At 39.0% G+C, this 26,484-nt stretch overlaps 1 protein-coding gene across 6 annotated transcripts in view; it reads left to right on the top strand.

Annotated features, from left to right (window-relative positions):
* The window catches only part of CDKAL1 (CDKAL1 threonylcarbamoyladenosine tRNA methylthiotransferase), a 705,817-nt gene that overhangs the window by 295,831 nt on the left and 383,502 nt on the right, over window positions 1–26,484 (top strand). For all 6 annotated transcript variants that reach the window (XM_078446595.2, XM_078446596.2, XM_078446590.2 and 3 more), the window contains one exon: window positions 6,355–6,458. In XM_078446595.2, coding sequence (XP_078302721.2) covers window positions 6,355–6,458 — 104 coding nt within the window. The remainder of the gene's footprint in view (window positions 1–6,354; window positions 6,459–26,484) is intronic.

The raw sequence follows: 26,484 nt of genomic DNA, 5'->3' as shown, positions 1-26,484 counted from the left end.
GCGCGTTTCCCTTTCCTTCTTTTCTGTCTTCCTTCTCCTTCAGGTGGGTGTCCCTCGAGAGAGTTACTTTTAAGATACAGCCCAAGTCAGAAATAGTAGTAGCTTTTATTAAGATTAGTCTCTTTATTAAGTTTCACCATTAGCCTCTTTATTAAGATTACGCCTTTGACTTCAGCTCAGGTCATGATCTCATGGTACATGGGTTTGAGCCCCGAGTCAGGCTCTGTGCTGACAGCTCGGGGCCTGGAGCCTGTTTCGGATTCTGCATCTCCCTCTCTCTCTGCCCTTCCCCCTGCTCTCTGTCTCTCTCTCAAAAACAAACGTTAAAAAAAAAAAAAAAGTTTGTCAGCTTCATTTATGGAGCTCTCCATTGGTGATAGAAATAAGGGAAAGGGGTCAGGTCAGGAGACTCGAAGTAGTATCAGGAGGTCCAGAGAGCAGACCCCTGGCAAGAGCGCTGACTGACCCAGAGGAACGTGTGTCGTCGGGGGTGTAACCGGGGATGGAACGGTAGGGCCTGAGCATGTCTTGGTGCCACTTGAAGAGAAAGGCAGAGAGGACCTGAGCAGTAGAATATAAAAAGATGTGGCAAATCACACGAGTTGACACATTTTGCCCCTGAGCCAGTAGGAGGATGAAAAACAAAGTTTGTAGACAGACAGGAGATAACTGGTGTGGGCTCGTGGATGAAAAAGCAGCTTAGCCTTAGGTTTCCAAAGGATAAAAGAGAGACACACATGTTTTAGAGAAATAACTTCGTGTACAGGACCATAAGGACTGGCCACATTACTTGTATGCCATGTCGGCTGGTTGATGGTTTTATTACTTGCATCCATACGTAGCTAGGATGTTTGACACACATTTATTCTGGGGAGTCAGATTGGTATGGAAACAGCATGAAGTTCGAAATTCAGCAGGCCTTGAGGCGCCTGGGTGGCTTGGTCAGTTAAGCGTCCGACTTTGGCTTGGGTCATGATCTCCAGGTTCACGGGTTCAAGCCCCCACATCAGGTTCTCTGCTGACAGCTCAGAGCCTGGAGCCTGCTTTGGATTCTGGGTCTCCCTCTCTCTCAGCCCCTCCCCCGCTCATGCTCTGTCTCTGTCTGTCTCTCAAAAATAAACAAACATTAACAAAGTTTAAAAACAAAGAAAAAAGACATTCGGCAGGCCTAGATTTGAATCTCAGCTATAACATGTCTTGAGCAAGCTACTTAAGCAGACTTCCCCCCTACCCGCACTCAGTTTTACTGAGACATAGTTGACATATAAGTTCAAATTATGCAATGTAATGATTTGATATATGTACATATATGAAATGCTTACTACAGTCCCTTTAGTTAACCTATTTCACTTCACATAACTCTTTTTTCTTGTGATAAGAGCTTTTAAGATCTAGCTCTCAGAAATTTTCAAATATATGATAACAATAGTGGCAATTATAATCACCATTACACCTGTGGAACTTAAGTATCTTAGAACTAGAAGCTTATACCTTCACATTACCTTCACCCGTTTCCCACCCACACTCCCCATTTCTGGCAACCACCAGTCTCTTCTGTGTTGCTAGGAGTTTGTTTTTGGGTTCCACCTATAAGTGAGGTCATACACTATTTGTGTTTCTGTCTGACTTACTTCATGTAGCATAATGCTGTCAGTGTTCATCCATGTTGTTGCAAATGGCAAGATTTCCTTCTTTTTTATGGCCGAATAATGTTCCATTGTGCATGTGTGTGTGTGTGTGTGTGTGTGTGTGTGTGTGTATATATACACATATTTTTTATTCGTTGGGTTATCTGTCGGAGAAACTTAAGTTGTTTCCATGTCTTGGCTCTAGTAAATAATACAGTGAAAATGAGCATGCAGATACCTCTTTGAGATAGTGACTCCCTTTCTTTTGGATATATACTCAGAAGTGCAATTGTTGGATCACGTGGTTGTTGTATTTTTAACTTTTTGAGGAACCTCCGTACTGTTTTTTTTATAGTGGCTGGACCAGCACTGGCCACCAACAGTGGCCAAATATTTCCTTTCTTTTGTCTACATCCTTGCCAACACTTGTTATTTCTTGTCTTTTTGATAATAGCCTTTCCAAAAGGTGTGAGGTGATACCTCATTGTGGCTTTGATTTACGTTTTCTTAACAATCAGTGCTGTTGAGCACCTTTTGAGGTACCTATTGGCCATTTGAATATCTTCTTTGGCCATTTTGAATTGGATTATTTGTTTTCACTGTTGAGTTCCTTATATATTTTGGGTATAAAGCCCCCATCAGACATTATGGATCTCTTATTGTGGAATGATAATCAAATATTTAAATGACTTATTAGGAATTAGATATGTGGTTTGAAAATACTTTCTCCCATCTTGTAGGTTGCCTTTTCATTTTGTTGATTATTTCTTTTGCTGTGCAGAAGCTTTTTAGTTTGATGTAGTCCCACTTGTTTGTTTTTGATTTTGTTGCTGTGCGTAAGTATCACATCTGAAAAGTAATTGCCAAGACCCATGTCAAGGAAGTTTCTTCCTGTGTTTTCTTCTAGAACTTTTATGGTTTTCTACAGTCTTACACTTAAGTCTTCAGTCCATTTCAAATTAATCCTTGTGAGTGGTATAAGACCGTGGTCTTGTTTCATTCTTCTGCGTGGGAGCATCCAGTTTTCCTGGCAACATTTATTGAATAGACTAACGTTTTCTCCACTGAGTATTCAATGAGTCAAGTACTAGTTGAGTGTATACGCATAGGCTTACTTCTGGGCTCTTCATTCATTTCCATTAGTCTATTTGCCTGTTTTTATGCCAATACCAGGCTCTTTTGATCACTGTGCCATTGTAATCTTGTGTGAAATCAGTAAATGTGATGCTTCCAACAATGTTCTTCTTTCTCGGGATTGTGTTGGCTATTAAGAGTCTTCTGTAGTTCCACACAAATTATAGGATTGTCTTCTTTTTCCTTAAAAAATGCCATTGGATCTTGATAGGGATTACATGGCGTCTGTAGATGCTTTTGCGTAATATGGACATTTTAACAATATTAAATCTTCCCATCCATCGGCATAGGATATGTTTCTAATTATTTGTATCTTCTTCAGTTTTTTCCATCGGTATCTTATTGTTTTCAGTGTATAGGGTTGTTTTTACCTCTTTGGTTAAATTTATTTCTAAGTATTTTGTTGTTTTTGGTGTTGTCATAAATGATATTTTCTTTCTTTCTTTTTCAGATAAATTTTTGCTAGTGTATAGAAATGCTAGCCTTTTTTGTATGTTGATTTGGTATTCTCTAACTTTACTGAATTCATTGATTAGATCTAACACTTTTCTTGGTGGAGTTTTTGGGATTTTTTTATGTGTATAAGATCATGTCATCTACAAATGTAATTGTACTCTTCCTCTCCAATTAAGATGCCTTTTATTTCTTTTTCTTGCCTAATTACTCTGGTAGGACTTAAATCACTGTGTTGATGGGAGTACCATTCCTATTTAGAGTGGATAGCTTTGTCTTGTTTTTGACCTTAGAGAAAAAACTTTGAACTTTCACCATTGAGTATGATGTTAGCTGTGGACTTCTCACATATGGTCTTTATTGTGTTGTGGTACAGTATTCTACACCCAATTTGTTGAGAGTTCTTATTATGAATGGATGTTGACTTTTGTCAGATAGTTTTTCTGCATCTATTGAGATAGACATATAATTTTTATCCTTAATTGTATTAATGTGTTGTATCACATTTATTCATCTGTGTCTGTTGAATCATCATTGTTTCCACGGGATGAATTGTACTTGATGATGGTGTATGATCCTTGTAGTATATTGAATTTAGTTTGCTAGTATTCTGTTGAGATTTTTTGCATCCTGTATTCATGAGGGATATTGACCTATAGTTTTCTTTTCTTAAAGTGTCCTTATCTGGCTTTGATATCAGGATAATACCAACCTTGTAAAATGAGTTTGAGAGTGTTCGCTCCTCTTCTGCTTTTTGGAAGAGTTTGAAAAGAATTGGTATTCATTTTTTTTAGGTATTTGATAAAATGCAACAGTGAAACCATGTGCTCCCGTGCCTTTTGATGGTAGGATATGATATGATCTCTTTACTTATTATTGATCTATTCAGATTTTCTGTTTCCTCATGATTTAACTTTTGTGGGTTGTATATTTCTGGGAATTTGTGTGTTTCTTCTAAGATTGGCCAATTTTTGGCCTGTAGTTGTTCATAGTATCTTAAGACTTGTATTTCTGTGGTATCAACTGTATTATCAGACAGTTTTGAAGTAGATCCTTCATCTGTAAGATGGAGATAGTAACATTTAACTCTAGAATGATGAATGAGATAATGTGTATAAAACATCTAGAAAAGTATCTGATGGTTAATCAAGGCTAAACAAAAGTGAGTTAGTCTTGGGGCGCCTGGGTGGCTCAGTCAGTTAAGTGTCCGATTTCAGCCCAAGTCATGATCTGGCGGTTCACAATTTCGTGCCTGGCATTAGACTCTGTCCTGACAGTTCAGAGCTTGGGAGCCTGCTTCAGATTCTGTGTCTCCCTCTCTCTCTGTCCCTCCCTGGCTCACACTCTGTCTCTGTCTCTGTCTCTCTCTCTCAAAAGTAAATAAACATTAAAACAAAAATTTTTTTTTTTAAAGTGAGTTACTTTCCTAGGGAGAGGCCAACAATAATTTTCTCTTTTCCCTTCTCATGGAACAGATGGGAATTGAAAAGAGAAGACCGATAGCAATTGGGAGACTAGAATTTGTGCTAATAAGAAAGAGGCCATGATCTGTGTTTTATCTAAAAACAAAACAAAACAAAACAATGTCTTAAGAAGAAAAGAGGGTTAGTTTTTTAAGATTATATAGTTGGATAAACAGTAAAAATCATTTCAAGTGTATGTGTTACTTAAGAGTGCCATGCAGGGGCACGTGGGTGGCTCAGTCGGTTGGGCATCTGACTTTGGTTCAGGTCATAATCTCATGGTTCTTGAGTTTGAGCCCCGTATTAGGCTCTGTGCTGTCAGCTCACAGCCTGCTTCAGATCCCTTGTCTCCCCCTCTCTCTCTCTCTGCTCTCCCCACTCCCCACATACTCTCTCTCAAAAATAAGAAAACAATAAAAAAAAAAAAGTGCCATGCAAAAATTACCAAAAATTAAGCATTACATATTTGGCCGCTGAGTACAGTGATTCCATATATATTTATAGTCAAATATTAACAAAATTACACATTGGTCAGGTTCAATTATTAAAAGTTCAGTTTTCCTCATTTTGAAATTTTAAAGCATTTATGTGATGATGGTGTTTTAAACCATGCTACTCATTGTAACAGTTGAATCAATGAAGATTTTTTTTTTTTTGTTTGGTTTTGTTTGGTGGTGTTAAGCCTTTTTGGTGTAGGACTGTTTTATTATGTTGTAGCTGTTTCTTTTATTTTTTTTTAATTTTTTAAATGTTTTTATTTATTTTTGAGACAGAGACAGAGCATGAGCAGGGAAGGGGCAGAGAGAGAGGGAGACACAGAATCCAAAGCAGCCTCCAGGCTCCATCGATGCGGGTCTTGAACTCACAGACTGTGAGATCATGACCCGAGCTGAAGTCAGACGCTTAACTGACTGAGCCACCCAGGTGTCCCGCTGTTTCTTTTATAATAACAAAATTTATTTAAATTACATTAAAAAATTATGAGAGTAGAGCCAACATTTTAGTTTTTCAAAGATAATTCTCTATCATGTCTACAGAATATTGGGCTATTTTTTTTTCAAAACTAATAGTGTTATTCTCCTTGTTTACTTTCTCTAATATAATCTTAGGGAGTATTCATTGGACTTGTTTTAATATTCATTTTTTTTCTGACTTCAGGAGTGAAAAATACTGTCTTAAAATTTCTAAGGCTATGGTGTATTTTTTTGTGAGAATGCTATGTTACCTCTTTATTCTTATATCATTAGTTACATGAATATGCATTATCATTTATAAATGATACAGTATACATAAGCAATACTACATTTTTATTTTTATGATGGCCAAGCAATGTCAGTGGTTTAAAAAAATCTTGAATTTCTTTTCATTAATCATTGTAAGTATTTATAAACTTTGTTCCTCATGGATATGTTCATTTGAAGATAATACTATGTGATTTGTACAACCATTTTTGAGTAGTTGAAACTTAAAAGAATTGCAAATTGAAATTTCTTTGCCTGGTGGAAATAAAATAAGTATGAAGTATGGTGGATATTGGCTTTTTAAATATTTCTCATATAAAGTGGCACATGTCACTAAGCTACCATTTTGGTGTATGTTTGGGGTGTTTTTTTCCCATGCTAAGTATGTACTGACTTTAAAAATTGGAGCTTCATTTATTGCTATCATTTGAACAGGTGTCTCAATGCTTGTACCTACTGCAAAACTAAACATGCCAGAGGGAATTTGGCGAGTTATCCAATTGATGAACTAGTCGATAGAGCCAAACAGTCTTTTCAAGGTAAGAGTTTCTAGAATTATGTGCTCTTTGACCACTCTTCTGTCTCCATATGATGTATCTTGAACTTTATCACCCATTTTCACTTAATAGAAAAGACAAAAAAAAAAAATGATTGACCATCTGAAGTGTGTTAAGACTTTTGTGGACTGAGGTGAAATACTTTTCAAGATTTCTACCTCTTTCTTTGGTAATTTTTGGACCATTTAGAAAATAGAGTGAGTAAGTGTTTCCAGGAGTGTTGGAAAAGGTAGATTCTACTGTCAACTAATAAAGTTAGCCCTCTTTATCTGCAGGACTGTTGGACCAGTGCAGAGTGGCACTGGTAGAGAGTCCTAATGAGAATAATTCTTTGTGTGGGTGGCCAGCTACTTCTGAATCATCAGTTGCTGGAAAATGTGATTGTTTAGGTATCTCTCAGCATATAATAAGACTTATCTTTAACGTGAGTCACGGCTGTGTTGATACATAACTGCTTATTAAACCATAAACTCCCTCTTTTGTCTTTGTTTATAGTAGGTGTGTATAACATTGGTGTTTCTTTACGCCCGGCGTGATATAATCTATTGTCTCATAATCTTGTGGGTTAATAGTTATTGGCGATGTACTTTCCCTTTTAACACGTAAGTCAAATGCTGCTTTTAGTACACCCTCAAAGTCATAGTATGAGTTCTTTATTTAAATAGTACTTTAAATAAAGCGAGCGTTTTTTTATTTAATCTATGTAAAGCTTTTGTCAACATGAATTTGGAATGCTCTTTGTAATAGAAAAGTACCCTTGACCGATTAACATCTAACCATTTTTTTTCCCTTCATTCACATTCAACTTGTATTGAACAAGAAATAAAAGGCAACACATCGACTCTTACCAATATTCTGTTTCAGAGCCAGGTAATTATCTTATCTGAAGAACAGTCTGAGTGATTGTCTTCTGTACAACACGACTATGTTAAGGCTTTTTCAGAAAGGGCATAAATTTGCACAGGAACTTAATCTACTTGAAAAATGATGCCTTTGCTGGTATTCTGAGTTGGTGTTTATTTTTCCCCATATCTGTCAGATAATGGGGATATTAAAACTCTATGGTCTGTCCACCAAACACTGCAAATTGGTAGGAGTATGATTTAGTTCTTCCAAAGGACTTTTCCAACATTATGCATTTCTAACTGCAACTAAACATAACTGGAAAAAATCTTCTCATTTTACTCTGACAATTTATTTTACAAACGTGAAACTGTTCAGTCACCATCTAGAAAGTGAATGTATTCCCTTGGCTCCCTTGCATCCATCCCCCACCTATAACCTATACTGACATTTTGACGTGATTGCTTCGTGACTTAGCATGGACACATTTATGTATTACATTTGACTTGAGGTAAAAACCAGAAAGGAATAATCCTAGTTTTTATAAACTATAGAATTTTGCTAAAGATAGCCAGCTCAGCTCTCTGACACATCTTTAGAAATGCCCCCTGAGCAATACAAGTACGGTGTGTGACTGCTGCAGACTTGAGTCGTCACTGACCATCGTCACATCCAAGTGGGTTGGCCAGTTATGGTGAATGTTTCAAAGTATATATCAGAGGTCAGCAGTGACTTAGTGTTTATTTATAGACCAAGTATTAGAAGAGATTTAGTTAGTATTGCTTTCATCCACACGAGTATGTGTGTGTGTCTGCGTATGTGCCTTTTGGTTCCTGACCGTGGAATGTTGGCAATGTAACCTTTTTCTATTGTCTTCTACCTGTATAGTAGAGTCGAAACGGAATGCTACTTTTTGGACTGGTGAACTCATTTGGTTGATGTATGGTACTCTTACTAGAATATTGAGATCATAACTTCCTAGGCAAGCCAGTGTGGTTAGGAAAACTTTGAGTCATTAGCTATTTGATGTGCTTTGCCATAGGAGAGTTGGAACTGGAAACAGTGTTCTGCTGCTTACCAGCTGCTATGGTCTGAGGAAGGTACTTGGCCCCTCCAAGCCACGGTTTTCTCATTACTGTGACACTTAGCGCTGCTGGTAGTTAGAATTCCATATAGCTTCTACAAAGTAATTGCCTGTGTTCTTTTTTTGAAGCAGACATGTTACTTAAACTGAAGGAATTTAAAGTGAATCCAAGAAGTCTAATTTTGAGTGAGAATATTGGAACATCTATAACAGACATTAATGACTAGAGTCAAATGACAGGTTTTCTTTTGCTGTTAAAATATGTTTTATGAAAAACGTCTCTATAAATAGAAACTACTTAGTGTGACAGTTACCTCTCGTTCTCTTAATTTGAGAAAAGCAGATTCATGCTGAGGATGGCCTTACATTCTTTTTCCACTCCAGGAACTATCCGTTGCTAACTTACATTTTAAACACACTGAGTTAGTTCATTATCTTTCTTTCTGCAGAAGACATTGGGATTTTACTGATCTGACAGACTTTCTGTGTTTGAGCTTTAGAATTGTAAAGCATAATTATGAAGGTAAATATAATAGAAGAAAAACCTCTTATATCTAGGACTCTTGCATATTTAGTTCTTTAGTAATCCAGGTGTTAGGAATATTTTTTGAGCTAGAACCCCTGAAATTCTTCACTACACCATTATTCAGTGGTCCTATAATTAATAATAAACAGTACAGTTCTTTGAAAAGCTACTTTAAGATGAAAACTCGTAAGTATGCTCTTAATAAATTTTTGTAAGAGGAAAGTCAGTGGAAGTTAAAGGAAAAGTACATGTCCTTTCTTTTTCTTAAATTTTTTGACGACTGACTGTGTATGCGAAATACAGAGTGATTTATAAAAACTCTGAACAAATTGTAGAATGGGGATAGAACCCAGGTTGCCTGTCAGATGATAGAATCAGCACAGCACAATTTCTTGCTGAATAGCATATTTATGAAATATTTTATATTCATAAAAATTTATTTCTTAAAAGTTCATTTCTTAGTAGTCTAATGAATGAAGAGACTAAGGGTTGACCCAACGGCAAGGGAGCATTCAGAAGAGGTTCTGAAATAATCATGAAATCATTCTGAATGTACAGTGGTTTCCCAAAGAGCTAAAATTATACTGACTATACATTTCGGCTGCCAAAAAATGAGAAAGAGAGCTCGTTAAATTTTGAATGGATAGCATTACAATCAGAATTACTTATATTTTAAAATAGAAACTTTACCTTTTACCAAAAAAAATACATATATATTATTTAGTTTATATTTAGTTGGTTTCCTAGCTTTTTGTGGTTTTTTTTGTTTGTTTGCTTTTGTTTTGTTTTGTTTTTCTTTTTCTCTCATCCTGGTCCCCTTGATATTTTCACCTTCTCAACATGTTTCTCATTTTTGTGGCCAGTTCTGAAAAGAAGATTTATCAGGTAACGGCAGCTTCTTATCTCATTGTTCTAACAGACTTGGGACACCTTCCCCCTCACCTCCTCATCTGTGCTGAGATTTAGGTTTTAAAAATTCCTAGGCATCACAGTTTGGGGGGACTGGGGTTTGACGTGGTTGCATTTTAGATACCTAGAAAAACATGTCAAGCTATGACCAGGACTTTGTTGGGGCCAGAATGAATTTACAAGCTCGTGTTTTCTAGGATATTCGTATTGATTTTTCTCTAGCAGGTAATCAATCAGTTTCAGTTGTATAAGTGATGGAGCAAACCTTTTTAAGTGTGCCGGGTGAGTGGTGTGGAAACAACACCTTTCACTGCCGTCTCTGGAATCAAAACGTGGAGATGATGGATGAGCTATTTTTATAGCTATTGCGTGCTTTTCTAGATCTCATTTGTGTGTCGGTCCTGTTTTTTTCTTCCTCATAAATTTAAAAAACCCTCGCAAGAAAGTGGCCTAAACCAGTTATGGAAAGGTAAATAAATTGAGATGAAATATTCAAAGCAGGGAGAAAATTTCTTGGTGCTCAGTGATTTTAATATTCCTGTTGAAATTTTTAAAAAATGAATTCTGTTTTATTTGAGACTTGCAGAGATACTGTCTGCTGCCTGTAGGATTAATTATGAAATGCAACTGGAAAACGTTCCTTCCTGACCTTTTGTATAGGAAAGGATATGAGCAATATTTGATTTTCGGAAGGATCAACTTAGATTGTTGAGTTACAGTGTGTATCAAGCCACATTTATCTCATCACCTTTAGCAATGACTACTACATATTGATTTTGATCAGAGATCAAAAGAGAGATCAGTAATTGCATCCTGTTAATTTATGTGGCAGTTATGAGTGTCTCTTTTATTCCTTTATCTTTTCATTTGTGCCATGTTCAAAGAGAGAAATTTCTTTCTTCCATAGGATTAATAATATTAATTTGAATGTTATCCATTTGGAGGATTTTAGGCAGCTTACATTAAATGATGGAGCATGTAACGGACCCTGAAAATAAAAGCTGTATAAAATGTGTTGTGTTTACAAAAAGGGAAAGTAATTCTACTAACTGGTGAATCCTGGCTCTCCAGAAGAATAAGGAAATATGATTTATGTACTTTGACATGAGTGTGAAAAAGGAAGTATATAGTTTATAATGAAACATATACATGTCTGAGGCTGTAGACACTAAGAATTATGTTCCTTTCCTAAAAGACATTGAATGATGTAATAAAAATCCTTTAGCTGGTAATATATAGAAATGCCAGGTATAGCCTCTACATGGTGTTTTCTCCTGTTGCTTCTTTAAGAAACCCAAAGTATAATATTAAATGGTAACTTTTCAAAGAAATTTTAACGAGACACCTACATGCCACGTACATAATACATGTAACTTGGTAAGGGGACCCGATGCCTAAACAGGTATTTGTCCGATATCTGATCTAAATAAGTGAGGTTAATCACTTTGATTTTGAAGAAAGCTAGTTAAGGCTGTCCATGGCAAAGCAGAGTGTAATTTACCTGGCCTCTGCCTCTTCAGATCTCTGAGTTTCTAAGTCAGCGGGGTTCAAACCTTTTTTTAGCAATAAAGGGAATCTTTTCTTCAAATGAAATTTGAAAAGAGCCAAGGTATCATGGTTGAAGCAGAGGTGAGACCCTGTTTAATGAGCCCTAACCTCAGAGTCTTTCCCCAGAACATTTAGAATCCAGCTGAATAGTCTGGTGTACAGGTTTTCCCCGCCTTCCGAAAGTAGAGCATCCCTGTGAAATATTTTTGAAAGCCCAAGGGGCGTAGAGCAAAGGAGCAGTTACCATTCATTTGTATGGAAAAAACTTTGAGTATTTCCCAGACCCAAAGATAACCTCTCTTAGGTTTTTCTGATACCTTAGGACGCATCTTGCCAGTAGGTCCACAAAATAAATGGAGCTAAAGCACAGAGGCTCCCAGACACGGTTCAGAGCTGTGGCCGCGTGGTGCTGAGATGCTGAGCGTGGTCCCCAGGGGAGGAGCTCCGAGGGGCCACCCTCGCTGCCCAGGCTGCGCTCTGCCTCCTCCTTCAGCGGCGTGCCGCGAAACATGCTGATGCTGTTTTCACTTTTCGCCTTTTTTCATAAAAACAAAAACCCTCTTTGGATTCCTTTGAGTTAGCGGAAAACAGGTAGCAACATGAGTCTTTCATAAAAGCAAAGTGGCCTAAATGTAAACTTGAGAACAATGGGAGATGCCTGTGTTCCTCAATGTGCCAATCCAGGTGTGGCAGATGTTTTCCTAAAAGCGCCGGGTGGTAAGTTCTTTAGGCTTTGTGGACCCTAAGGTCTCTGTTGCAAGTTCATTTCCGCCCTTGTAGCATGAAAGCAACCACAGACAAAACATAAATGAATGGGTGTGGCTGTGTTCCATTAAAGCTGTATTGGTGATTGGAATTATGGATGAGAGGATTCATTGGTCAGCTTTGGGGAAAGCTAACTCAAACAAATGAGAGAACAACTCTCTATGGCAGAACTTCCTGTTGTTTCCAATATGCTAATATTTGCCATAAATCCCTGTGAGAGGAGGATGTGGTCTTTAGGGCCAGAGGTTGCTCTCAGGTCAGTGTTCTCCGTCTGGCTGCTCGTTTTAGTCACTCGGCAGTTATAAAACCAAAACCAAACTTCTGTCTGTGTCCCCTTGCTGGCAACTGCACCACACTTCCTGTGGACGGGTGGCCCTGCATTTTCTAAGGTACAGGTCCCTCTAATGTATACCCGGAGCTGAGAACTAGGATTGGGAACCATGAGTTTAGGCAATGTTTGGTGGAAACTGTAAAATGAACTGACCCTTTCCACCTCTGTTGAGAGGGATCTTGAAGAGGAAACCCTGGCCAGTTAGTAAGGAATGAGCTGAGTTTGGGAGGTTGGAAGGACGGCCCAAGCGTTGTGCATGTGCTGACATTCTGGAGTGGTGTCAGAATCCTAAGGTGCCTATTTAAGTTTAAAGGGTACATTGGGTTTTGTTATCCCCAGAGTATCACAGAAGGGTCAGCTGGCATTTACTGAGTATATACTGTGCGGTATTAGAGACTAAAAAGATGGAAAGAAAAAAAAAAGGCAAGGTTCTTGTCTTGTAGGGGCTCCTCCTAGTTTATATTTAAAAAAATTTTTTTTTAATGTTTATTTATTTTTGAGAGACAGAGACAGAGTGTGAGCAGGGGAGGGACAGAGAGAGAGAGGGAAAGACACAGAATCTGAAGAGGCTCCAGGCTCTGAGCTGTCAGCACAGAGCCTGACGCGGGGCTCCAACTCACAAGCTGTGAGATCATGACCTGAGCCGAAGTCGGGCGCTTAACCGACTGAACCACCCAGGCGCCCCATCGCGCTCCTCCTAGTTTAGAAGGACAGGGTGGCAGGTTGGGCTGATGAAAATTAAAGTACGCAGACCAGGGAGCAGGTCTTCAGATAACAAAAATCACCGAGCCTTTTAACATAAATAAGCACCTTTGGATTTTGAAAACTCCCATCGTCTGTCTGGGGCTGTGTCCACAGATCGACCACACTTGCATTACCTGCCCGCCTTCCCTGACCCTGGGCCCCTTTCCCTGACCAACCGGCGTTCCTCCTCAGAATCCTTCTCAGCACAGGGCTCTTGTCAGCCACCGCCGTTGGAATACACTTAGTATCCAAAATCGAATCTACTTGCCATTCTGAATCTTGAGGTTCATGTGATGCTAGAGGTCCGTGAAGGGGAGAAAACGAGCAGTGACACTTGGACCAAAGTCATTGTTAGAACTATATAGTTGTTGTTTTTCCATTCATCCAACAAGTATTTACCAGCATTTGTCAGAGACAGTTCATGTTTTAGCTGGTGGGCACATGGTTTAGAAAAATGGGCGTAACGATACATTATTATCATCAGCCTTTGATGACTTCTGCCAGGAGGCCCCTGGATAAGGTTTGCTGATAACTGAGCAAACAGCTTATTTTGCTGGGAAACAAGGATGCGCTTTGAGGCTGCTCAACAGAACGGCATTTGCTCATAACTCGCTGAATTTTCATACTTGAGGGTGCATCGTACAAAGTACATACAAAGTACGATCCTGTGCAAAGTACAGGAAACTGGGAGCTTCCAGGATTGCCTTTTTATATCCCTCCTCAGGAAATCTAGAGTGTAATCGGTCCCCCACTGTTATTGGTGAGTTTTACTTTATTGCTCCGTTGTGTTCTGCGAAACAACTTGCGAATACACAAGTGTAGAAATGTATGTAAAATAACGAGACCCTGGGAAAACCTGAGAAAAAAGTCCAGTGTCGATGTGGAGTTGTAACATTGAAGGTAGGCCGTGGTCACATAAGTAGTTGAGACTCTGAACTTCTTGAGATCTTATTGTCCATAAGGAAAAGAACGACAGCTTGGCCTTGGATTTGGAGATTTCCCCCTGGGAGTCTGTGTGGAGCCGACTGAGAGACGTAGTACATCCCCACAGTGTCCCCTTAACACTCAGATGCGCATACTGGTTTCTTAAAGTTGCATATTTTGACATTCCTTGTTAAAACGTAGAGCCGAGCCCTGGAAAGCCTAACACTCTGAAAGGCTTTCTGGGGAGGCCAAGACAATACATCCCCAGTAGCTGTGACTCTGTAGTGACTTGGTCCCACTTGTGAGTCCCGAAGCTCGGGACTCCGTGCACCACAAAGGAATCCCACAGGAGAGGCTAACCGCTTAGGGGTTTGTGTACCCTCGGTTGTCCTGCAAGATGGTGCATCGCAGTGCCGGAAGAAGATACGAAAATTTGTGTTGACTTGTATGTTCTCACCCTTTGGATTTGTCTTTTGCCTGCATTTCATATCGTACAGAATAGACCAGCAGTGCAAAAATGCATGAGTGTGGCTGATGATCTGCACCTGTGGTGGTGCATTCCTAAATTTTCCGATTGGAGAAAGTGACTTTTCAAAATGTGGAGACCACGGATTTAGAGGAACACACGGCCCATCTCGCAGGTTAAACGTAGCTGTTCCAGCCAGACATTTGGTCTGAGTGGGGCAGCGAGTTCTTTGCTCTCAGTCATGGTCCGTAGGGGCCCGTACCCCATTTGGCTTGAGTGCACATCCTTCTGTTGTTGAGGTCAAATAGGCAGCTGATGAAGTCGATGTCGTTTGGAGGAAAACTAAAGCACCTGATGAGGACTCTTGCCCTGCGCCTCTGCTCAGAGACAGACTCCTTCTCGTCCTTAACGCCTTTCCCCTCTCCTTCCATCTGAGGTCGAGGCCGGAAGACTGAGCCCACAGAGCGCGGGGTCGGCACGTGTGGCAGCGCGTAGTGGTTTAGCAGGTGCTCAGTAAATGCAGAATGAATGTCTGATCCTTGAATTGACGCCTGATGAAATTCCGTATGTGACTTGGAACCGACAATGAAAACGTAGCCTGGAAAAACTAAATTTTACAGTGAGCAGGAGATCCTGCTTAGTTTCAGCAGCTCTGCAGGCACAGTTGAGTACTGTGTCCTTAAACACAGGCTTAGTTTTGTACCACCAGCTATTCAGTGGGGGTGAATTTCCAGTATTTGCAACAGAGAAATAATTTACTTTTGGAAATTATTTCCTGATAGTTAACGGGTACCTACCATTTCACTGAGTATTTCCACTTAGGCGCACATTTTCGTTATAAATAACTATATATTTGCATTGAGGGTTTATTATTGTTGTTATTATTATTATTATTATTATTATTATTATTATTATTATTCTTGTACTAAACAGAATTCTGCAAAAGATGTTTGGTGACGGGGGACAAAAGTTAACCAAAGGTTTGCTTTCCCCGTTTGAACTGAGGCTGATCTGTCTCTGGGATCGTTTTGGCGAACTTGAAAGGCTGCAAGTTAGTTTTGGAAGGTTGTTTAATGGAATTTTAATAGCCTTGGAAAGATGTGAAAAGTGATACTGCTACCTGGTGGTTTGTAAACCTGACCTTTGTGAGATGTTTTCTGGGCAAAAGTACCACTTTGTGATGCCAGGAGCTTTTATTGATTCTCCGGAGTCTGCAGTTTTCTGACACTGGCTGTCAATTCATTCCAGCTGAAAAATTATTAAATTTCTTCTCCTGCTTGTGTGGATATTAAATTGCAGTAAACATACTTGCACAACGTCAGGTATGGCAAGCATAATTTTCTGCATGAAAAAAAAAATATTTGTTAGTGGGACCTTGGCTGTTCTGCAGAGGTTATAAATTTCTGAACTTCTTTTTATTTGTTGCTCTCAGTAATATTTATTTCTCTTGGGGAGTTCCAGCACATCTCTTGGTATTTGTAATGTAAGAAAGAAAAGTTTGATTTAGATCGCCGTCTTTAAAAAATAAGCCCCTTAGTTCATCTTTTCTGGTTCTGTCAACAAAAGAAGGATGAGAACCTGGGGGTAGTGGGGTTTAACCCGTGAAAATATAATTGGGGAAGAATGGGCACGATCTGGTGGAAGAATGAATTGAGTGAATAAGGGAAAGGTGAATGAATAAGATGACCATACACTCTACATAGAGCTTTCTGATTTGTTCAGTTTTAGTTAGGAGGGTGAATGCTGGTATGATGATAGTGATCATGCATAGAAGCGGATCTCCAGCTTTACTGTCTCTGTGGATAACCCTGGACCTCGGGGGTATACATTTAAATTCAGACAAGTGGCCAGATTCCCAATTCAGTAGGTCTGCCCTTGGCCTAGGGATTTGCATTTTCAAATGAATCGCTCAAGATGCCTCAGACGCATGTGGTAAGGACCACTTCGAGAAACTTCTATCTAGAAAACTTTCTTGATTAAATAACTCTACCGAGTCATTGAATCAAAATACTCAATGGAAGTGGAGAAGAAACTTACCATTTATGTGAGGAGATAAATAAAAATCTGCGCTGTTTTTCCCACGTAATAGATGCCGGGTGTGGAGCCGTTCCATTCTTCCCACGCCTGGCCTTTCATCAGATTATTGTGTGGAGCTTAAAAATGCAGATTCCTAGGTGCCACTTCAAAAGATTCAGATTCTGTGAGCTAGGCTAAAGCTGGGGAATCTTTATTTTAAAAGCTTCATGGGTTTGGGATTCACCACCTAGATTTTGTCTGTGGTCTAGTTCTTTTTGATGTGTAAGTTTGTGTTGATTTTTCACTCTTCAAATATTGCTTTTTGGGTGTAGTTCGAGTTGAGCCTTTCAAAGCAGAGTATCACACTGTCATAATTAGAAGAACAAAAGGGCATTTCACTCTCATTTTAGAAAACAAATATATGTGTATCTACTGTGTATCGACATGACTGAAGTAATTAGCTAATTTGTTTTTACAGGTACACAAAGAGTATGTGCATTTGTGTAGTTTGTAAATTATCTTTATTTCCTTGAGATAAGATGTGCCTTTCTTTATCTGAGAAGAATAAATTTAGGAAATGCTAAATCTATATGGTAGTTGCAATTTCTCAAGTTTGGAAAGCGCTTCATTTTTATATACTTGCATGATGGAGTATTACAGAGATGTGAGTGTTAGTGTTTACAAAGTTGACAGTAACCTGGAAAGTGTTGTTTCATAATCATGTTAAAAAAACATGCTGTAGATGTCCTTTACAATCACAACTATTTTTAACAAGCAAGCAAAAATAATTGAGTACAGAAAAAGGAGAAATTAAACCAATATGTTACTTTCATTGGAGAGACAAAGAATGTATTAAAATTTTTTCTGCTCTTAATATGTTCTGTAAGTACATACCCCTTTAGACTACAAAAACAAAACCTAGACCTCAACTTCATTTTTAAGGAATTGCATATTTTAAATTATCAGAGTTTTTCAGTGTAGAAAATTAAATCACACATATTTGAAATAGAGTCACTTTTTATTTCCTGTCTAAGATACGGGAAACAGAAATGGGACTCTTTGGAACAGTTGTTAAACTGAAACTTTTTTGTACCTAACTTTGGAATTGGAGGGTTCTCTTTGACCATAGAACAGCCTGATATCCTGAAGATTTACTTTCCACAAATAATAAACTATGTGTAATGAAGACTTCTTCAGGAGAAATCTGAAAGCTGTGTGGCTTAACCTATTCTGTTTCCTGCCCAGCTCTGTGGTTGAAACTGCAATTCTCTGAACAAATCAAAGAAGAACAGGCTAGGGAGGAAACCTCTGCAGTGATCTTTCACCCTTCACTTTCAGATGAGCACAAGGAGGACAGGGGACCTCCTAAAGCTCCCGCTCACTCCTGCAGTTCTCTTAACCACTGTACTCGGCTTCTTCTGTTCCGTGGAACAGCATTAAGAACATCTTCTTTGAAAGACAATTCAGAGAATATGGGGGGGAGAAAAGACACGTGAGTAGGAGAAGTTTAGGGAAAGGAAGGTTGCCGGCCAGGAGACTAAGTGGTAGCTTCTTCAAAGAGGAGAGACTTGGGTCCACGGAGGGTAGTTTGCATTTGGGAGGAAATCCGATTGAATTTGGGATCAAAGCCCAGAAGGCCCCATGTGATCTGGCTGCATTCTCCACTCCACACTCCTCTTATCCTGCTGTCTCTCTAATGTGCTGTCACCCAACTCTTCTTCCTTAGTTCCTTAACACAGCGCTCACTCTTCCTCTTTGAAAGGGTTTACCTGTGATCTTGCCCGGCTGTCTCTTTCATGTTAAAGTATCAGCTTCAGTGTGACCTCTTCATGGGGTCCTTCTTTGACAGCCCTGTTTAAGGGAATCTCTTACTTCTTCATCTCCGTCATATTGCACGTTTCCTCCAAAGCACTTAACTTTTGCACTTCATACCCAATTGTTTACACATTTCTTTACTTATAGTTTGTTCTGAGAAAGTAGTGAGGTTGCCTGTTCTATTCATCCCTGGACTCAGAGTTTGGCATAACGTATGACCTATCGTAGGCACATAGTAAATACTTGTTGAATGGATGCATGAATAAAAATTATACATTAATAGGATTCTATTTAGAACTATTTAAAAACATTTTTCTTAGTGAGGCATGCTATTTCTTCCTTTAAAATTTTTTTTATTTATTTTTGAGAGAGAGAGAGAGAGTGTGAGCATGTGAGTGGAGGAGGACCAGAGAGAGAGAGAGAGAGAGAGAGAGAGAGAGAGGAAGAGAGGGGGAGAGAGAATCCCAAGCAGACTCTGCACTGTCAGCTTGTAGCCCGATGCCTAGCTCAAACTCACGAACCATGAGATCATGTCCTGAGCTGCAATCAAGAGTCGGATGCTTAACCGACTGAGCCACCCAGGCACCCCTGCTATTTTCTTTTTAGAGCAAAGTATAAACGGCATAAACTGTATATATGGGTGTGTTGTCATCTTATTAGGAAAAACACATTTGCTTTTTCTAAAGACCCTCCCAGGCGGGTGTGAAGTGACAGGATTCAACGGTAGGAGTAGAGACAGTAGCAGTATTTCATGAATCGTGTCTGATAAAGGATTTGTGTGTGTGGGCACATGTGTACCAGATATGCAGAACTATCACAGCCCAGAAATGTGGAACACAATGTTCAAACTCAGAAGGGTTGCCCGTAAAGTCATCAAAACAAAAAGATGGGAGTTGGAGATCAAAGCCAGAGTATGAAACCAGAAAAGCGGAGAGAAAAACAAACCCAAGCACATGGAGTGTAAATGGGAGAAAGTCCAAAGTAGTTAATTAGAAAGGGTCTTATGACTTGCCACTTGCAGTGTGTTGGACCTGACTCGGGGTTTAAAGACTGCATGTACAGTGGACAAAGCCCACTTTTGTCATAAAACCTATTTGAAGTGTTTAACAGTTTGTATTTTCTTCTCCCTAATACCGTGTGGATAAACTATTGAAACGTTCTAGTAGACTGTTACTTGGGGGGCCCCCACTGAATCACACCTTTAATATTCATACTTCGTGTAGATAGACCCCTTCCCACGTTGGCTGTCAGCCTGGCCACCGTTGACTGGCTTTGGCCAATGGAACCAGGAAAGCATAATGCAAGTAGACTTTGTCCTGTACGCTGGGGCTTGTTTTTGTGGAAAGTTGCTTGGAGCCCTGAGCCACCTTGTTAGGAGGTCCGACTACTCAACTGGCAGTATCCTATGGACAGAGAGATGGATAGCCATCTTCTAGCTTCCTAGCTGAGACTCAGACATGCGAATGAAGAAGCCATGTTGAAGGTTTCAGCTACTACATTGATCAAAAGCTAAGCCTAGCCCAGATTGCAGAATTGTGAGTAATAATAAATTATTATTTTAAGCCACAAACTTAAATTTTTTTTTTTTTTTTTTTTTTTTACTGTTTATTTTTGAGAGAGATAGAGACAGAGGTGAGAAGGGGAGGGGCAGAGAGAGAGAGAGACAGAATCCAAAGTAGGCTCCAGGCTCTGAGCTCAGCACAGAGCCTGACGCAGGGCTTAAACTCACGAGCCATGAGATCATGACCTGAGCTGAAGTTGGACGCTTAACCGACTGAGCCACCCAGGTGCCCCTTAAGCCACTAACTTTTATAATGCAGTGTGTTGTACAGGCATAAGTACGTTGTGGTAGATATTTTTAAGAATGTATTTTAATATAAAAATTTCATAATACCTTTATTATATTTACAACACCTTTTAAGATTAGCCAGCTATATCCAGGATTGCTTTTCATTAAGCTAAATATGGTGGTAATAATAGGATTATGGTTTAAACAATTACTGGTTTATGCTGGGAACTGTTAAGCATAGAGAGAACTAAAAATCAGCCTCATCGTTTATAATGTACCGTCTAATATGTTAGCCGTTACATCACTGGACGATAAGACCAATGATTCAGATAATCTCAAGATTCTGTGGCATTTTGGTTAAGAACAGAATAGGTTAACTGCTGTTTGTGTAGTTTGTTAGTTCTGTGGCCTTGAGGAAGCTGTTTGGTTTATTCTCTCTCAGACTCAGTTTTCTGATCTGATAAGTAGGGGAGAAGCATACTTCTTAGATAATCAGCATGAATATTAACCAAGAGACTGTAATGGTAAGTCTGATACTTTGAGAATACTTAATAAATGGTCACTAATACCATATTGTTCTTTTTTTTTTTTTTTTTTTTTTTTAATTTTTTTTTTTTTCAACGTTTTATTTATTTTTGGGACAGAGAGAGACAGAGCATGAACGGGGGAGGGACAGAGAGAGAGGGAGACACAGAATCGGAAACAGGCTCCAGGCTCCGAGCCATCAGCCCAGAGCCTGACGCGGGGCTCGAACTCACGGACCGTGAGATCGTGACCTGGCTGAAGTCGGACGCTTAACCGACTGCGCCACCCAGGCGCCCCTACCATATTGTTCTTGATGATATAATAAGCGGGCAAGAAGGAGGAAGAGGAGGAGAAAACAAATCGATACCTAAGAAAGCTATCTTGCCATTTTAGTTGTTTCTTTCTGATTGTATTCTATGTGTGTGTGTTCATACACCCGCCTGCATTCACATGCCTGTGCTTGGGCTGCTTTTCAGAAGCGACACCGGACCCTACATGTGCTTCTCCCATCTTGAAGTGCGTGCGAGTCACTTGTGCATTTCGTTAACCTGCAGGTTTTGTGTCTGAAGGTCTTGGGTGGGGCCTGAGACCGTATTTTAAGCTCCCAGGTGATGCTGGTGTTGCAGGTGCTTGGAACACAGCAAGTAAAAAGGGCCTGTAGGATGACATGGTATTCCTGACCCTCACAATCCTCTTCAGTCTCCTCTCCAGCCACCGGCTCTCAGCATTATGTACCATATAATTTGTTCTTCAATCACAGAAGCTTTTCTTCAGACATCCACGATAGTGTGTACCAGGTTTACTTAAAGTGGTTTGTTTCCATCTCTTACCCTCCACCTCACCTCCTCTGAAATAGCGACTGCATGAATCTCGCTTATCTTTACATCACAATTAATGTTTAATTAATGTGGTTTGCATGCATGCACGCATGCCCTATGGTTCTTGTAAGTGCAGACTGGAAACTTCGTGTTTTGCGTTACCAAGCGCAAGCAGTGAACGCTCACAGAACCTTCCAAGTGTCCAGCTATGGATCCTGGAGTTTGAAGAAACAGTCAGCCAGTGCCCGTGATTGGTAACGAGGGAGAAAGATGGATTGTTCACGGATGTGAGGTAATTTACAGAGGATAATGCGCATTGGGCAGTTAAAACGACTTTTTTTTTTTTTTTTTTTTGGTGAGTATTAATGTATACCCACACTATATTATATTAGCAAATAATGGCAAACTAGAGAACATTTTAGATAAAATGAACGCCTTACATAGGAAATGTGGAAGAAAACTGGAACGAAAAGGTATTATCTTTGAAAGGTTTTCTTTGAAAAACTTGGGTCGCTGCATATTGTATACGAGCAAATTCATGTCTTTTTACGTCTGTGCTTACTCTGGTTACATCTAGGCTTTACTTTTCAGACTTGAAATAATTTCCATGTAACAGACTGACCTTCATTTACAGTTGTACTGACTTGAAGATATAATGTACTGTGTAATTAGTTTTAGTAAAAAGAAAGGAGGGGGGATGGTGGGGTGGGAGAAACTTGGCACTGTTAGGTAGAGAATAAATTGAATCGATTTTAAAAATAATGTCTGTAAGTATATTAGCCTACCATTCAAATGTTTCCAAGCAATATGATTTCTGTAGCTAAGTTCTCAAGTAATAGGTGCTCTTTGTAAATTCATAAATATTGCAATTAAATGAAAATTATACCACCCATGAATTTGGAAATTTTGTAATGTTTTTGCTCAGATTGATTAATGTTTTGCATTTTACTGTATATGTCTTGGCTTACAATAATGACATTTAAAGTAGCTTACTTTGAGTAAATACAAGAGATTGGTTGAGATTTTTCCCCAGCACATTAGCCAAGGTTAGTGTGCAATTTAATCTTAATTGTTTTTGTTATTATTTATTTAACAGACGTTTGTCAAGTACCTATTAAGTGGAGGATTTGTGATGATGAAATGCTGTATACATTTCACATATTCTATAGTGGATGTTAGAAGGTAATTTGTAAGTATGGCTTGATAACAAGTTAAAAAACAAACATGTGTTTTTCTTCACTAAAACACAACTTGCTGAATTGTAAGGTGCTACTTAAAGATGAATGGCTTGGGGGCGCCTGGGTGGCGCAGTCGGTTGAGCGTCCGACTTCAGCCAGGTCACGATCTCGCGGTCCGTGAGTTCGAGCCCCGCGTCAGGATCTGGGCTGATGGCTCGGAGCCTGGAGCCTGTTTCCGATTCTGTGTCTCCCTCTCTCTCTGCCCCTCCCCCGTTCATGCTCTGTCTCTCTCTGTCCCAAAAATAAATAAAAAACGTTGGGGAAAAAAAAAAAATTAAAAAAAAAAAAAAATGAATGGCTTGTTCAGAATAATTTAAGTAAAAGGAAAACTAAGTAGAAACTTGGACCAATGTATTTTAGGTAAGACAAGGTGAGTTTTCAAGTTGGGTGTCAGCTAATTGTTGACATCTAATCACGTATTCAGCCGCCATATTGCTTTTCATTCTTAAACATGGACTCCAGGAAGCAAAATGGCTATCGTCATGTAAATAGAAATTCATTTTGTGTGCTGCAAAATATTTATTCTATTCTACCACCAGAACATAAAATGGACTCTTTGCACATCAGTGGTTTTATTCCCAGTTTTATTTTCATTCTTGTGACAGTGATTTTTTTTTTCAGTGAATGCAAGTGTGATTCTAAATATAATTCAGATGTTATGCCGTTTTGTGGGCCCCTGTATTCATAAAATTGTCTACGAAATGGGCATCAAATAATTTTCTTTGTGCTTTTACATCTGGCCTTTCCTCGTTACTTTCACCTGGTGAATTCTAGGTGCTGGTGCTCTCGTCCCTGTTTTACTGAAGCACAGAGAGGTTACAGTGCACATCTGAGCAAGAGTACTAAAATGGCAACTTTCTGATTGATGGGCCAGTGCACTTCACATGATAGCATGCTGCCCCTCAGGGAGAATGTTGTACTCAGATACTTGATATTGCAAATGCATTGCTTGCTATAGTGCAGTTTAGTTTATTATGATAACTGGGGTCATTTCATCAGTTGTGATCATTTTGAAGGAAGCCCTTAGTGGTATTGCAGTCATCACGTTCTTGGATGGTGGTACCGACACAGTTCGCAGGTCTTCAGTTTCATTGGCCGTTACTGTTTCAAATAATTTTGGGCTCTGGGAACCTTAAGATACTAAGAGAAAGGGTTTTAATGTTTGTTAGTAAATAAGACTGTATTTAAGTACTTTCATTAAGTAGTTCAGTAAGGTACATTTAAAACTAACTCTGCTTAATTTGTAAAAATACTTCTTCTTTTCAAGTTTGGAGATTAAAAATGTTTAAAAGAACATTATGGGACGCCTGGCTGGCTCAGTTGGTGGAGTGCGTGATTCTTGATCTCGGAGTCATGAGTTAGAGCCCCGTGTTGGGGGTAGAGTTTACCTGATTAAAAACATAATAATTAAAAAAATAAAAGAAAATGCTGCATTTCATATTTCAGAAATATACATGAGTCTAGTAATGATGTTAATGGTACAGAAAGATCAGTTCTGCTCCGTGTACCTTTGAACCTGAGGTTTGGGATCCGTGAAGACACTTGAAGCTCCAGTGTACCCATCAGAGTAGCTTGATTGCCTAAAATCTGTGTTCCCTTCATGCCACAGACCGTCATTGGGTGTGCTGTGAATGCGAATTTGAAATGTTCGCATTTGAAATTTGAAATTGCAAGCCAATTCCTATTTTTTTTTTTTTAAATGTGGATTTAAAAAAATGGATTTATAGCCAGACCGGGTACCTCAGAAATGCTGAGTAAATCCAGTTCTTCCGTTGCCAGTTGTGCCTGGTTTTAATTTTAAGCAAATTGCATTTGTGACTGACTCTTGTTTTGCTTTACTTTCTGAGAACCCCTGCTCAAAGAAAGAAAAAATAAACCCACTTTTGTTCCTAGTTTATTTGCAAACCAGGTCAGACGCCCTTGATTAGCTCTCAGTTGGAGGATAATTTGAACCTTGACAGATTGAACCCAAACAGCAGGGTTTCTCTAGTCTGGCCAACAGATAGAAAAAATAAAATAAAAGCTAATTCCAGTTCACAAGCATACAACAGGACTGAATAAATGTGCAACTGTTAATGAATAGCTATTTCAAATATTTACAAAAGGCTCAAGGAAAAAGAAAAGATTAGCATCTTAGGCAGCTGTTCTAAGGGAAACCTATTAAAAATAAACATGATAAATGATGCTTGAGAGCTAATATATCTGTCAAATATCAAATACACTCAAAGAAAAAAAAAACACCGTTTCAGGAAAAAAAAAAAAAAAAAAAACAACAACAACAAAAACCAAAGACTCTGTTGGGCAAGCTCTCTTGCTTTGTGGTTGACACCAGAATTTTTTTCTTACTCTTTTAAATTTGTCTCTTCTAATCATGGAATATTCATACAGATAGTATTTTATAGATTGTAGGTCATGGGTAAGTGAATGGAATCATTAGAGTTGTGTCTGTTGTGATTAAATTGGTTAGAAACTTGAAAATTCATCTATATATCATTTGAATGAAGACATACTGTTAATTGTTATTTTATGGGATTGCAGATGATATAATGGTTTGAATATGATAGTAATAACATTTTAGCATCATGGCAAGTGTGCTAGGAAATGCTACATAAAAATGGAAATTATTACCGAGGCAGTGAGGTGTTGGCTCCCAAAGCTGATTACAGGCACAGTCACTATTGCCTGCAGGGTTGGTATCAGGCCATCCTAGCTTCTTCATGGAAACAGTCTTTTTTTTTTTTTTTTTCTCACTTTAACTAAAATTAAAGCAAACTGTATTTGCCACGTATTGGTGACTTGTATAGTGGACCTTTAGCATTCAAGACTTACCATTTGTGTTAACTGTTTCTTGATAACTTGAAAATCTGTGGAAAGAAGCAATTTGAAATTTCTGAGGTTTGAATTTGTATTTGAATATCTGTATTCTGTGACTGGAGTGGAGATCAAGTCATTTGTCTGCTCAGTGAGTGTAGCCAGCACTTAGAATTCATATCTCAGGGTAGTGTAGAGTGAGCCTCTTGTGGGTTTTTTAGTTGTAAATTACGAAATCTTTGTTTTGTGTCCGAGCGTCACCTGAAGGAAAGCCAGTTAATAATGTACAACCTTTGTGAATTTGGAGATTTGTGGATGGTAAGGATCTACTACTGTATTAATCATTGAATGTTTGAAACGTTTAAAAATCCTTAGTTATTTTGATTAGAGGATGTTTCTAATCCCGTCGTTTGCAACAGTGGAATTCTTTAGCAGGAGTGTGGGTCATTTCATGAAAGTTCAGAAAGCATGTTCATCAGTTTAAGTGTGTCCTGTGTAGAGAGGGACGTCAGTGGTGCAAATATTAAGCAATTCGGTCAGGACGTCAACTAGAAGTCAGGCCGATTGGGTGGACTGATGTGTTATTACACCCACTGTTTCAGGCTAGTTTCAGCAGGTGTGTGGCCGTCTGGAGCCCTTTCTAGGGAGGATGCGTATTGTCAGGGAGACCGAGGTGAAGGTCAGCAGAGTCTTGGGACCCCTAGCCCGTTGCTGCCACCTCACATCCCATTCCTATCCAGGGGCACACTTAGCCTCAGCAGCGTCTCCGTTGATCCATTTCCTCTGTCCCCACGCAAATGGGCAAGATTGAGCACTCCGTAATTACCTATCACATGGAATACGCTTTAATCACCAT

Source organism: Panthera onca, chromosome B2 (assembly GCF_046562875.1).
Source record: "Panthera onca isolate mPanOnc1 chromosome B2, mPanOnc1 haplotype 2, whole genome shotgun sequence".
NCBI lineage: Eukaryota > Metazoa > Chordata > Mammalia > Carnivora > Felidae > Panthera > Panthera onca.
This window is presented reverse-complemented; position numbering and strand designations above follow the sequence as displayed.